General features: G+C 43.9%; 1 protein-coding gene across 6 annotated transcripts in view; it reads right to left on the reverse strand.

Moving 5' to 3' along the window:
* Positions 1 to 14849, reverse strand: part of LOC147116086 (histone deacetylase complex subunit SAP130-like) — an 80925-nt gene that overhangs the window by 34174 nt on the left and 31902 nt on the right. For all 6 annotated transcript variants that reach the window (XM_085990803.1, XM_085990804.1, XM_085990800.1 and 3 more), the window contains 5 exons: positions 13684 to 13834; positions 12510 to 12600; positions 9493 to 9597; positions 5003 to 5144; positions 3888 to 4018 (listed from right to left, as the gene is read on the reverse strand). In XM_085990803.1, coding sequence (XP_085846929.1) covers positions 3888 to 4018; positions 5003 to 5144; positions 9493 to 9597; positions 12510 to 12600; positions 13684 to 13834 — 620 coding nt within the window. The remainder of the gene's footprint in view (positions 1 to 3887; positions 4019 to 5002; positions 5145 to 9492; positions 9598 to 12509; positions 12601 to 13683; positions 13835 to 14849) is intronic.

Raw genomic sequence — 14849 nt, forward strand, 5'->3', positions numbered from 1 at the left:
TGATGTACAGCCAAATATAGAGGAAAAAACAAGTCAGCTTGGAAGGCAGAGCAAATATGTAACGGCACAAGGGAGTAGGGCAAGGCTGGATGGCATTTATTTTAATGCAAGGAGTCTTGTGAATAAGGTGGATGAACTGAAGGTGTTGATGAACACATGGGAGTATGATATTGTTGCTATCACGGAGACATGGTTGAGGGAGGGGCAAGACTGGCAGCTCAATATTCCAGGGTATAGAATCTTCAGGCGAGACAGAGGGGGGTAAAAGGGGAGGGGGTGTCGCAATATTAATTAAAGGAGTCAATTACTGCTGTAAGGAGGGATGATATATTAACAGGTTCCTCTAATGAGGCCATATGGGTAGAACTTAAAAACAAAAAGGGGGCAAGCACTTTGCTGGGAGTGTACTATAGGCCCCCAAACAGTCAGGGGCAGAGAGAGGAACAGATATGTAGGCAAATCTCAGAAATGTGCAAATAATAGGGTAATAATAGTGGGGGATTGCAACTTCCCCAATATTAACTGGGATAGTCAGAGTGTGAAAGGCTTAGAGGGTGCAGAATTCTTAAAGTGCATCCAGGAGAGCTTTTTGAGCCAGCATGTAGAAAGTCCTACAAGAGCAGGGGCGGTACTGGACCTAATTCTAGGGAATGTGGCCGGGCAAGTGGTAGAAGTGTTAGTAGGTGAGCACTTTGGTGACAGTGACCATAATTCGGTGAGATTTAAGGTAGTCATGGAAAAGGACAGAGATGGACCGGAAATAAAGGTTCTAAATTGGGGGAAGGCCGATTTTAATATGATAAGGCAGGATCTGGCCAAAGTGGGCTTGGATCAGCTACTTGTAGGAAAATCCACATCGGAGCAATGGGAGTCTTTCAGAAAGGAAATTGAGAGAGTACAATGGCAACATGTTCCCGTAAAGGTCAAGGGTGGGACCAACAAGCCCAGGGAATCTTGGATGTCAAGGGATATACGAGAATGGATTAGGAAAAAAAGGGGGGCTTTTGGCAGATACAAAGGACTAAAGACAGAGGAAGCCCTAGGAGTATAAAAAAGTGCAGGGGGATACTTAAAAAAGAAATTAGGAGAGCGAGGAGGGGCCATGAAATAACACTGGCGAGCAAAATAAAGGAAAATCCTAAGGTGTTTTATAAGTATATTAAGGGCAAGAGGATAACTAGGGAAAGAGTAGGGCCCATTAGGGACCAAAGTGGCAATCTGTGTGTGGAGCCAGAAGATGTAGGTGGGGTTTTAAATGAATTTTTTGCATCTGTGTTCACTATGGATAAGGACGATGTAGACATAGAAATCGGGCAGGGGGACTGTGATATACTTGAACATATTAGCATCGAGATGGAGGAGGTACTAGCGGTTTTAGCAGGTTTAAAAGTGGATAAATCCCCAGGCCCAGACGAGATGTATCCCAGGCTGCTGTGTGAGGCAAAGGAGGAGATTTCAGGGGCTCTGACAAATTTTCAGAACCTCTCTGGCCACAGGGGATGTGCCAGAGGACTGGAGAACAGCTAACGTAGTACCATTATTCAAGAAGGGTAGTAGGGATAAACCAGGGAATTACAGGCCAGTGAGCCTAACATCAGTGGTAGGGAAATTATTGGAAAAAATTCTGAGGGACAGAATTAGTCTCCACTTGGAGAGGCAAGGATTAATCAGGGATAGTCAGCATGGCTTTGTCAAGGGAAGATCATGTCTGACCAATTTTATTGAATTTTGAGAGGGGGTGACTAGGTGTGTGGATGAGGGTAGTGCAGTGGATGTGGTATACATGGATTTCAGTAAGGCTTTCGATAAAGTCCCGCATAGGAGACTGGTCAAGAAGGTAAGAGCCCATGGGATCCAGGGTGCCTTGGCACATTGGATCCAAAACTGGCTTAGTGGCAGAAGGCAGAGGGTGATGGTCGAAGGTTGTTTTTGTGACTGGAAGCCTGTGTCCAGTGGGGTACCGCAGGGATCAATGCTGGGTCCCTTGCTGTTTGTGGTCTACATTAATGATTTGGATGTGAATGTAAAAGGTATGATCAGTAAGTTCGCAGATGACACGAAAATTGGTGGGGTGGTAAATAGCGAGGAGGGTAGCCTCAGTCTGCAGGACGATGTAGATGGGTTGGTCAGAACAGTGGCAAATGGAATTTAACCCTGAAAAGTGTGAGGGGATGCATTTTGGAGGGACTAACAAGGCAAGGGAATACACAATGAATGGTAAGACCCTAGGAAAGACAGAGGATCAGAGGGACCTTGGTGTGCATGTACATAGATCCCTGAAGGCAGCAGAACAGGTGGATAAGGTGGTTAAAAAGGCATATGGGATACTTGCCTTCATTAGCCGAGGCATAGAATATAAGAGCAGGGAGGTTATGATGGAGCTGTACAAAATGCTGGTAAGGCCACAGCTGGGATACTGTGTGCAGTTCTGGTCGCCACACTATAGGAAGGATGTGATTGCTTGGGAGAGGGTGCAGAGGAGATTCACCAGGATGTTACCTGGGCTGGAGCGCTTCAGCTATGAAGAAAGACTGGACAGGCTGGGGTTGTTTTCCTTGGAGCAGAGAAGGCTGAGGGGGAACCTGATTGAAGTGTACAAAATTATGAGGGGCATAGATAGGGTGGATAGAAAGGAACTTTTCCCCTTAGTAGAGGGGTCAATAACAAGGGGGCATAGATTCAAGGTAAGGGGCAGGAGGTTTAGAGGGGATTTGAGGAAGAACTTTTTCACCCAGAGGGTGGTTGGAATCTGGAACTCACTGCCTGAAAGGGTGGTGGAGGCAGGAACCCTCACAACATTCAAGAAGCATTTGGATGAGCACTTGAAATGCCATAGCATACAAGGCTACGGACCAAATGCTGGAAAATGGGATTAGATTAGACAGAGCTTGATGGCCGGCACGGACGCGATGGGCCGAAGGGCCTCTTTCTGTGCTGTATAACTCTATGACTCTAAGTATACACAAAATAAATTGTACAGTGCCAAAATATAAAATTTTAAAGTTAGTTCACAGGATTTACTGGAGATGCAACAAAATACATGAGTGGTCCAGCCCACACTGAAAAACACCGTTACAATATATACACTGAACTTCGCTAACAGAACTTCCATGAACAACGAGGGCTGAATATTGTCCACGAAGGAGAGAACATCTTGTCCCCAACTGCAATCTCAAATGGCATATGTAGCAGCAGTCTTCACTGGGCTGCAACTCGCAATATCCATGCTCAATCACAGTTGCACTTTTCTACAAAACCATAAAATATGTCAAGCAACTTTCCAATGCAATTATGAAAAAAGAAAATTACAAGATTGTTTCAGTACATTGGTGAGAGTTGGAAGGTTTTATTCACTTCACGGGAATTATTCTAGTACCACAGACACGACCCTTATAACAGTCCGTGTCAGATGTACAACCTAATTATTGTGCAATTATGATCACGCATGAACACTAATTATTGTATAATTATAAAACACCTCTCCACAGTGATATATTAGTGCTGAAAACCAGACGATCAGTTATCATGCAGACTTTCAAAAAGAAGCCTGCTTCTCAATTGAAAGACACTGTAAAGTTTAAAATCTAGTAAACCATTGCCATGTTTTTAAGTGTATATGTTTGGCTTCATGAGCTCAATACAGTACAGCTCCCAGCATGTTCATTTACAGTATATGGGGAATCCACATCTCTGAGGAAGCTGCTTACAAAATAGAGTTAAAATCTGATGGCAGGCCCTCCCAATTTCTCAGATTTTATCCAGTCAATAGCCAAGCCATTCAACTCTTAACATCCCCTTACTCAACTCCCGACAGCTCTTTATTCTGCAAGTATTCTTATCCGAGCTGCTGCTGTAAAAACAAATGAATTAATTCAGTATATCCATACCAGGGTATTGCCGTATAGTGGACACTGTGCTGGTTATTGGGGTAAAGGTGTGCGCCAGTGTTGGGTAGCCAGGGATGGCAGCTGACGGTGGGTAAGTTGGCAGGTAATACTGGAACTGCACAGGTACTTGTCTGAATGGAGGGGAAAAGAAATTAAAACATTGAATTAATCTCAATAAATAGCAACACCACACAGATTGCACGACTCACACTGTGCCTACACCTTTGAACTTTTGAATGAACTTCTACATGTATATTTAGGTTTCAATACCTCACCTGCTTCAAGTGGCCAATTTAATGTGCGAGCTGAGACAATGGTGTTGTCGTGTTATTTGGTCAAGGGGGGAGGTGTATCACAGCCTAGGTCAATCCTATCCTCATATCCACACAAACACATTTTCCAGCAGGGTCACTGGATTGTCACCGGGGTGGAAACCATGGTGGATTTTCCCCCTTTGTACTACAAAGAAGGGCCACTCAGTTAAGAACATAACATAAGAATTAGGAGCCGGGGTAGGCCACATGGCCCCTCGAGCCCGCTCCACCATTCAATAAGATCATGGCGGGTCTTCGACCTCAACTCCACTTTCCTGACCAATCCCCATATCCCTCGATTCCCCTAGAGTCCAAAAATCTATCTATCTCAGCCTTGAATATACTCAAAGACTGAGCATTCACAGGCATTTGGGGTAGAGAACTCCAAAGATTCACAACACACATAGAAGAAATTCCTCCTCATTTCAGTCTTAAATGGCCAACCCCTTATCCTGAGACTATGCTCCCTAGTTCTAGTCTTTCCAGCCAGGGGGAAACAACCTCTCAGCAGCTACCCTGTCAATCCCCCTCAGAATCTTATATGGTTCAACGAGATCACCTCTCATTCTTCTAAATTGCAGAGTGTATAGGCCCAATCTACTCAATCTCTTGTGTGCAGCTGTGCACCAGAACAAGTTAGGACCCACAGAGGCATGGGAGTGAGGAGAAGAAAAGCAAGAGGAAAAAAATTGATAGTCAAATGCAATGAGAACTGCTGGACATTCATCCACTAAATCTTCATTAGTGCTTCTAACCTAGCCACTCAAACGCCGGAGGCCATCATTCCATCTGGCAACTTACCTGTTCTCAGTTCGTGTTTCCATAGTAACAGGGTTAGGTGACGCCCTATGACCGGGTATAGAGATCAGGTTCCCCCTTTCTGTTGTATAGTCAGGCTGGATCCGTGGGGAGGTGTGTGTTATTGGTTGAGGAACAACTTTTGCTGTAACACAATACAAAATAGCGTGCATTAGTGGAGATTGCATTCTCTTCCGCTTGCGCCGTTTTTGCAGGGTTTCCACGGCTCTTCCACCAAAGTTACACCGGATGAAGAAAAGAACTTCTGCAGAAGTTCACCCCAAGGTGCCTATAAGACCAACTCTTGGTCCAGAGCAAAAAATAGCAATGGATTCCTGCTCAAAGTATCTTAAAGGGATCCCTCCGATTTTCAGTGCAATATACCTTCGTATTGGTAGGTGAAGCAGTTAATTTTTCCACGCAATTGTACTTTGACCCCTTGTAGGCTCACAAACTCGCATTCTGGAGGGGGAGGGTGAGCAGCCAGTTGTCGTGGTGCATATAGGTACCAACGATATAGGCAAAAACCGGGACGAGGTCCTAAAAGCTGAATATAGGGAGTTAGGAGGTACTGTAAATTTAAAAATAGGACCTCAAAAGGTAGTAATCTCAGGATTGCTACCAGTGCCACGTGCTAGTCAGAGTAGAAATAGAAGGATATTTCAGATGAATACGTGGCTAGAGGAATGGTGCAAGGGGGAGGGATTCTAATTCCTGGGACATTGGAGCCGGTTCTGGGGGAGGTGGGACCAGTACAAACTGGACGGTTTGCACCTGGGCAGGACCGGGACCGATGTCCTAGGGGGAGTGTTTGCTAGTGCTCTGGGGGAGGGTTTAAACTAAAATGGCAGGGGGTTGGGAACCTGTGCAGGGAGACAGATGAAAGGGAAGCAAGGATAGAAACAAAAGACAGGAAGGAGAAAAGCAAAAGTGGAAGGCAGAGAAGTCAAGGGTTTAAATCAAACATGGCCACAGTAAATAATAGTTCTAAAAGGTCTAAGAGCGTTAAAAAAACAAGCCTGAAGGCTTTGTGTCTTAATGCGAGGAGCATTCGTAATAAGGTGGATGAATTAGCTGCGCAAATAGATGTAAATGGATATGATAAGATTGGGATTATGGAAACATAGCTCCAGGGTGACCAAAGCTGGGAACTCAACATCCAGGGATATTCAATATTTAGGAAAGACAGGCAAAAAGGAAAAAGGAGGTGGGGTAGCATTGCTGGTTAAAGAGATTAACACAATAGTAAGGAAGGTTATTAGCTCTGATGATGTGGAATCTGTATGGGTAGAGAAATACCAAGGGGCAGAAAACGTTAGCGGGAGTTGTACACAGACCCCTAAACAGTAATGCCGAGGTTGGGGATGGCATTAAACGGGAAATTAGAGACGCGTGCAATAAGGGCACAGCAGTTATCATGGGTGACTTTAATCTACATATAGGTTGGGCTAACCAAATTAGTAACAATACTGTGGAGGAGGAATTCCTAGTGTATACGGGATGGTTTCCTGGACCAATATGTTGAGGAACCAACTAGAGATCAGGCCATCTTAGAATGGGTATTATGTAATGAGAAAGGATAAATTAGCAATCTTGTTGTGCGAGGCCCCTTGGGGCGGAGCGGTCATAATATGATAGAATTCTTCATTAAGATGGAGAGTGAAGTATTTGACTCAGAGACTGGGGTCCTGAATTTAAATAAAGGAAACTACGATGGTATAAGGCACGAGTTGGGTAGGATGGATTGGGGAATGTTACTTAAAAGGGTTGACGGTGGATATTCAATGGCAAACATTTAAAGATCGCAAGGATGAAGTTCAGGAAACTTTCGTTTAAACGGAGGTTAAATGTCCGGAACGCTCTATCCACCGGCAAAATTCAGGAGTCGGTTCAGATAAGTTTTTTTACATTTCGTTGCTTTTTTTCTCCAGTCGTGGCTCTGCAAGCGTCTAGCTGAAGCTGTTGCTTAGCTACAGAGACGCTTGCAAGCTGCGCCGACTGTTTTGAAGCTGTAAGCAACAGGGTTTGTTGCTTCAGATGGAGCTTAGAAGCTCCGTATGTTTTAACATTAGCGCTCGTTTCTCCGGCAGTGTTGATCGACCGGCACCAGCGCGGTCCCGTCAGTGCTGGATACCAGAAAGTTTCCTGTACAGAATTTGTTCATCACTGTTTGGCATAAAAATAAAACAAAAAATGTGACTCAACCGTGGCTAACAAGGGAAATTAGGGAAAGCATAAGATCCAAGGAGAGGACATAAAAATTGGCCAGAATAAGCAGCAAACCTGAGGATTGGGAGCAGTTTAGGATTCAGCAAAGGAGGACAAAGGGATTAATTAAGAGGGGGAAAATAGAGTGTGAGAGTAAGCTTGCAGGGAACATAAAAACTGACTGTAAAAGCTTCTATAGATATGTGAAGAGAAAAAGATTGAAGTCAAGCGAGGTCCCTTGCAGTCAGAATCAGGGGAATTTATAATGGGGAACAAAGAAATGGCAGACCAATTAAATACATACTTTGGTTCTGTCTTCACAAAGGAGGACACAAATAACCTCCCAGAGATGTCGGGGAACAGAAGGTGTAATGAGAGGGAGGAACTGAACAAAATCAGTATTCGTAGGGAAATGGTGTTAAGGAAATTGACGGGATTGAAGGCCGATAAATCCCCAGGGTCTGATAATCTACATCCTAGGAAGTGGCCCTAGAAATAGTAGATGCATTGCTGGTCATCTTCCAAAATTCTATAGATTCTGGAACAGTACCCATGGATTGGAGGGTAGCTCATGTTACCCCACTATTCAAAAAAGGTGGTAGAAAGAAAATGGGGAATTATAGACCGGTAAGCCTGACATCGGTAGTGGGGAAAATGCTAGAGTCCATTATAAAAGATGTAATAGCAGAGCACTTGGAAAACAGTGACAGGATCGGACAAAGTCAACATGGATTTACAAAAGGTAAATTGTGCTTGACTAATCTACTGGAATTTTTTTGAGGATGTAACTGGTAGAATAGATAAGGGAGAACCAGTGGATGTGGTGTATTTGGACTTTCAGAAGACTTTCGATAAGGTCCCACATAAGAGATTAGCGTGTAAAGTTAAAGCACATGGGATTGGGGGCAAGGTACGGACTTGGATAGAGAACTGGCTGGCAGACAGGAAGCAAAGAGTTGGAATAAACAGCTCTTTTTCCGAGTGGCAGGCAGTGACTAGTGGGGTACCGCAGGGATCGGTGCTAGGATCCCAGCTATTCACAATATATATTAATGATCTAGACGAGGGAACTAGATGTAGTATCTCCAAGTTTGCAGACGACACAAAGCTGGGTGGGCGTGTGTGCTGTGAGGAGGATGCCGAGAAACTCCAGTATGATTTGGATAGGTTGGGTGATTGGGCAGATGCAGTATAATGTGGATAAATGCGAGGTTATCCACTTTGGTGGCAAAAACAGGAAGGTAGATTATCTGAACGGCAATCGATTGGGAGAAGGGGAAGTGCAACGAGACCTGGGTGTCCTTGTGCACCAGTCGCTGAAGGTAAGCATGCAGGTGCAGCAGGCGGTTAAGAAGGCAAATGGTATGTTGGCCATCGTAGCGAGAGGCTTTGAGTACAGGAACAAGGATGTCTTGCTGCAGTTGTACAGGGCCTTGGTGAGACCACACCTTGAGTATTGTGTGCAGTTTTGGTCGCCTTATCTCAGGAAGGATGTTCTTGCCATGGAGGGAGTGCAGCGAAGATTCACCAGGCTGATACCTGGGATGGCAGGAATGACGTATGAGGAGAGATTGGGTCGATTGGGCTTATACTCGCTGGAGTTTAGAAGAATGAGAGGGGATCTCATTGAAACTTATAAAATTCTAACAGGACTAGACAGACTAGATGCAGGAAGGATGTTCCCGATGGCAGGGGAGTCCAGAACCAGGGGTCACAGTCTAAAGTTAAGGGGTAAGCCATTTATGACAGAGATGAGGAGGTATTTCTTCACCCAGAGAGTGGTGAACCTGTGGAATTCTCTACCACAGAAGGCAGTTGAGGCCAATTCATTAAATATATTCAAGGAGGAGTTAGATATATTTCTTAAGGCTAAAGGGATCAAGGGATATGGGGAGAAGGCAGGGACAGGGTACTGAGTTTGGATGATCAGCCATGATCTCATTCAATGGCGGAGCAGGCTCGAGGGGCCGAATGGCCTACTCCTATCTTCTATGTTTCTATACAGTAAGATCATTCTAGGGAAGCCATTAATACAATTTCCACTGAATGCTAAAAAGGATTTTGAGAGTCTCCTTCAGAACATTACTACACCTCTCCCTGGAGATAGAGCTCTGCCACAAGGCACTCAGCAGCCCGGAAGGGAACCCGAAGTTCGCATGTGAACAGTTGCAATGTCTGAATGCAAATCCAGGCTTGAATTTGAACCCATATCCTCTTCAATGCTTTGCTGTAGTGTAAGCCTCTTCCATTTTAATTTGGGAGTCGTGGCGTTTGCTTTCACTCACCGACAGGAATAGTAGAAGTGGTGACTACAGGAGCATGCGGCGTGTGAGAGGCCATTGTCATGTTAACAATTGTACTGCTCGTCGCTTGAGCATGGGAAACAGCACCTGTAAAGGAAAAAAGGGATTGCGAATAGAGGAAGTATCAGAAAAGCCGGCCGATAACCAATCACATCTATCCCCAAATAAGACTAACTCTCTGATGAGAATAGAAACCAGATTCAGTTCGAGAGGCAGAAATGTAGCATCAAATGACAAAAGGACTGAGATTTTGCCAACTTTCCAGCCTTCTTATTTTAAACAGAAAAATATCTATTATAAAGGCCAGTTTTAAAAAATACTAATGGATAGCATTTTGATTTCCTTGCATTCATTGTTTCCTTATTGCAACGTTTTACCTACTTTGCTGATTCTGTTGCAACACAGAAAAACTCAAATACTTTCCTCATTGCAAATGTAATTTAAGCAAAAGACATTGCAGAATATCAGCCAAGCATTATTCGAGCCAATTAACTGCATTTCACAAACAACAGTCCTAGAATTAGCAAAGGACCAGTGCTAGTACACTCCTTTCCCCTTTCACCACCGTATCTAGCTACTTTTTAAAAAGGAGTTAATGATATGTTATACAGAATAGACCTGCAGCAAAAGTATAGATAAAAAGAATGCAAGTGCTGGAAATCAAATTTAAATAGACAATGCTTGATATGAATAGGTCAGTCGCCACGTAAAATTTAAAAAAAGGTTAACATTTTGGGTAGGATCCTTCACTGGAATTCTAGTCTTTGCTCTTTACTCTCTTGCTTGAGGCTTACTAGTGTTCTTCTCGTGCTTCCTGCCTTGTGTCACAAGGGCAGAAAGATGCATCATCTCTGACCCACAAATTAAAACAGCAGCCTCATCACGGGTCTTTTTCAGGATGGCAGGCTGTGACTAATGGGGTACCGCAGGATCGGTGCTTGGGCCCCAGCTATTCACAATCTATATCAATGATTTGGATGAGGGGATTAAATGTAACATTTCCAAATTTGATGATGACACAAAGCTAGGTGTCAGTGTCAGTTGCGAAGAGGATGTTAAGAAGCTTCAAGGGCTCTCGACAGGCTCAGTGAGTGGGCGAGAACATGGCAGATGGAATATAATAATGTGGATAAATGTGAAGTTATCCACTTTGGTAGAAAAAAACAGAAAGGCAGAGTATTTCCTAAATGGTGAAAGATTGGGGAATGCAGATGCTCAAAGGGACATGGGTGTTCTTGTACATGAGTCACAAAGTAAATGTGCAGGTGCAGCAAGCCATTAGGAAGGCATATGGTATGCTGGCCTTCATTACAAGAAGATGAGAGTACAGGAGTAAAGAAGTCTTACTCCAATTATATAGGGCCTTGGTGAGACCACACCTGGAGTACTGTGTACCATTTTGGTTTCCTTACCTAAAGGATATATTTGCCATAGAGGGAGTGCAACAAAGGTTCACGAGATTGATTCCTGGGATGGCAGGATGGTCGTATGAGAAGAGATTGAGTAAACTAGGCCTGTATTCTCTTGAATTCAGAAGAATGAGAGGGGATCTCATTGAAGCATACAAAATTATTACAGGGCTTGATAGAGTGGATGCTGGGAGATTGTTTCCCTTGGCTGGGGAGTCTAGAACCAGGGGCCACAGCCTCAGGATAAAGGGTAGGCCATTCAAGACTGAGATGAAAAGAAATTTCTTCACACAGAGGGTGGTGAATCTTTGGAATTCTCTATCCCAGAGGGCTGTGGAGGCTCAGTCATTGGGTATATTCAAAACAGAAGTCGATAGATTTCTGACTAGAAAGGACATCAAGGGATATGGCGATAAGGCCGGTGAATGGAATTGAGGCAGAAGATCAGCCATGATCTCATTGAATGGTGGCGCAGGCTCGAAGGGCCTACTCCTGCTCCTATTTCTTATGTTCTTATGTGATCACCCATAATTATGAAACTGCTTTATATTCCATCAAGTGGTTTCATATACACAAGGAGTGCAGGCAAGAACCTCAGCCACTAGGACTTATACAAGTTTAATATTCAGCTTCAGAAGGTTAAAGGTTCAGCCCTTACAAGGCTGCATCCGAATCTCATCGCTGGCAACTAGCCACATGGACCTCAATTTCCTCCTTTAACCAAAATGAACTGGCTGAGATCAGAAACTGATCAGCTGCAAATCCTTGGCGTAACACTATACACCAGTGTCAGCAATCTATAAAGCCTTGAAGTAATGACCATTATACTGGAACCAGACATACGTTTTGAAACCCCATCAACCTACATCCTCACTAACCAGGCTCTAATCCTCCCCAGGCATGTTCCAGACGCCAGTCAATTTGTCCAATGATGAAGTTACATGTCTACTCTTCCAAACAATGTTCTGGCCAGCACTTCCTTGCCACTTAGTGACTTCAGAAGAAAACAAGTTAATTAGAAAGTTCTAAAGGAGGTGAGCACCATTACCCGAGACGGGGTGGGCACTATTAACTGACATGTGGAATTCTTTTCCTGTGGGTCACCGAAGTTATTTTTACAAACAGTTGTCATGAAGCAGTTAGAAAGTATCTACCATCTTCAGTTCAAACAAGGACTTCAGTAGAATTGAGGCCGAGGAAACTCTACCCTAAAAAATTCCCACAAAGAACTATTGATGAAGGTATTAGCAGGCAGCTGTACCTTTAGTTCACACTCAACTCACCCCAAGGTGGCTACTTTTTAAAGTGTGCTTTGTTTTTGGGCCTGTAAAGATCAGAAATTTTGGTTCCTGGATTTGATTTGAAAGGAAGCAACTATATCAAATGTCTCAGTACATGATTTTTTAAAGACACACAAAGCCACACGACAAGACTGTCATTAAGGTTGAGTGCGTAACACTCCTGCCTCACATCTTATCTGGGATACCTTAATTTGAAGAGAGGTCAACTGCTATCTGTCTCAGAGTCTAAAATGAAATCTCAAGAGCACACATGTACAGTATCAGCATTTTTCAGAAACCAGGTACTCACCCTGACCCGTGGTAGAGGGGATTGAATTTGTGGAGAGTATGGGTGCCACAGTGGCAGCAGCAACTGGCGTTCCGGTACTGAACATTGCTTTCTGTTGAAAGATAACTCACTTGTTGGTATCGGAAGCTGACAATGTTACAGCTCTGGTTTCAATTGCTATATTTCCACTGGCTGACTGCCAACAGGAAGGGAGCATCTTGAGATAAATACTAAATATAACAAGCTAAAAAACAAAGATTCCATGCCAGCTCATCCAGATCTCGCATTTGCAAGGATACAGGTATGTGATCACCTGACAGTTCCCAGCTTGCCAACAGCTGCAGCTCTGCCAGTAGTGGCAACAAGGAAGTGCAGATGTGGTGGCATGATTTATTGGTCACTGCCAGACAGGTGTGGCTGAAGCACATCTGCTCTGAACAGCAAAATTATTTTGCAGGATCGCTGATCTGTATAAACCTTCCATACCATTCAATGCTAGCTAGAGTCATAAATAATGAGTTAAAAATGACTGCAGTGCTACAGAAACTGTCCTACAAATAAGCACAGGGAAGCTCCTATATGTGTGAGAGCTCTAGCCAGCATTCATAGATTCATACAGCGCAGAAGGTGGTCATTTGGCCCATTGTGCCTGTGCCGGCTCCTAGAAAGATCTATCCAATTACTCCCACTCCTTGCTCTTTCGGCACAGCCCGGCAAATTCTTCCATTTGGCAAAGTATTGGAGAATTGCTTCAAGAAAGTGGTGTGTAACAAAAATGCAGCACAAGAGTTTATTCAAACTGAATTAGACGTCTACTCCAAACTAAATGCAGATGGCTCTCATGTCTCTATGCCTTAATGCCAAGGTCTTCAGTTTCTGAACCAAATGTAAAATATTTATAGTAGTCTCAAAATAGTTTAAAGTTATTTAAGTGACCAAACCGGTCAAGGACAAGACATCAAAGTCAGCTGACCTTCAGACTTCTGGTTAAATTACACAAGGACTGACTCTAAAGTAGTAATTTCACCTGTTACAGAACCATTCCATTGCTGGAAGACTTGGATCGAAGTGGAAGAGTTTCAAGGGGGGGGGGGGGGGGTGGAGAAGAGGGGGGTTGTGCGCAACACTGTTGCTATCCCTGGTAGCTCCTTATGCAGCAAACCCATATTGAGGGGAAGGAAGTGGAACTCTTTACCTGTGTTATGGGGTGGAGCTGCGGTTTCTGGGCAGCCACCGCGGGGTGGGAAGGTAATGTGATTCGAGCAGTTGTATCCCTGGGCTGCTGAGTGCGCTGGATGCTAATTGTAGCAGCGGATGGGTGAGGTTGGATGGTCAGTGCTGGTCTACTACAAGGGATGGGAGGGAGGAAAATGGCAAATCAGTCAAGAGAATACCATGCACAACATTCTACACAGATTCTGAATATTTACTGACCGATAATGATGTTTGGAACATAGGAACAGGAGGAGGCCATTCAGCCCCTCAAGCCTGTTCCACCATTCAATTAGATCATGGCTGATCTGCATCTTACCTCTATTTACCCACCTTGGTTCTGTAACCCTTAATACTGTCGCCTAACAAAAATTGATCAATCTCAGTTTTGACATTTTCAATTGACTCCCCAGCCTCAAAAGCTTTTTGGGGGAGCGAGTTCCAGATTTCCACTACCCTTTGTGTGAAGTCGTGATTCCTGACATCACTCCTGAACAGTCTAGCTCTAATTTTAAGGTTAGCCCCCCTTGTTCTGGACTCCCCCACCAGAGGCAATAGTTTCTCTCCATCTACCCTAAAAATCCGTTAATCATTTTAAACACCTCAATTAGATCATCCCTTAATCTCCTATATTCAAGGGAATACAACCCTAGTCTAGCGACCTGTGCTCATAATCTAACCCTTTTAGCCCCGGCATCATTCTGGTGAACGCAGTACTCTAAATGAGTTCTAGCCAAAAGGTTTATATAACTGTAATTTTGTTTTGCACAGTGACCAAGTACTGCAGTAAAAGTTACCTGTCTGGTATGCTATATTAAATTCAGTGCCCAATTATACATGCCTGGTATCAGTGTGGCAGTTAGATCCTCAGATCAAGATGGCTGTAGTCTATTTCTCCACATCTACCCAGTCAGAATCACTGAAGGCAGGAGAGGGTTGTACATTTCTACAACCCTTGAAGGACTGCAAGAACACTGCTGCACCAAATCCATAAAGAATGCTACAATTTCCGGGCTTTATTCTAACAGATACTGTACATTCTTCAGAATCTCGTTACAATATTCAGCATTATAAATACAGAACTGGTTACAGGTCAGATCGGCAGTTTCCAAAAACTTAACAGAGCTGTGCATGACAACACGAATCAAG

This window comes from Somniosus microcephalus, chromosome 6 (assembly GCF_052327205.1).
Source record: "Somniosus microcephalus isolate GS21.2 chromosome 6, FLI_Smic_1.0, whole genome shotgun sequence".
Taxonomy (NCBI): Eukaryota; Metazoa; Chordata; class Chondrichthyes; order Squaliformes; family Somniosidae; genus Somniosus; species Somniosus microcephalus.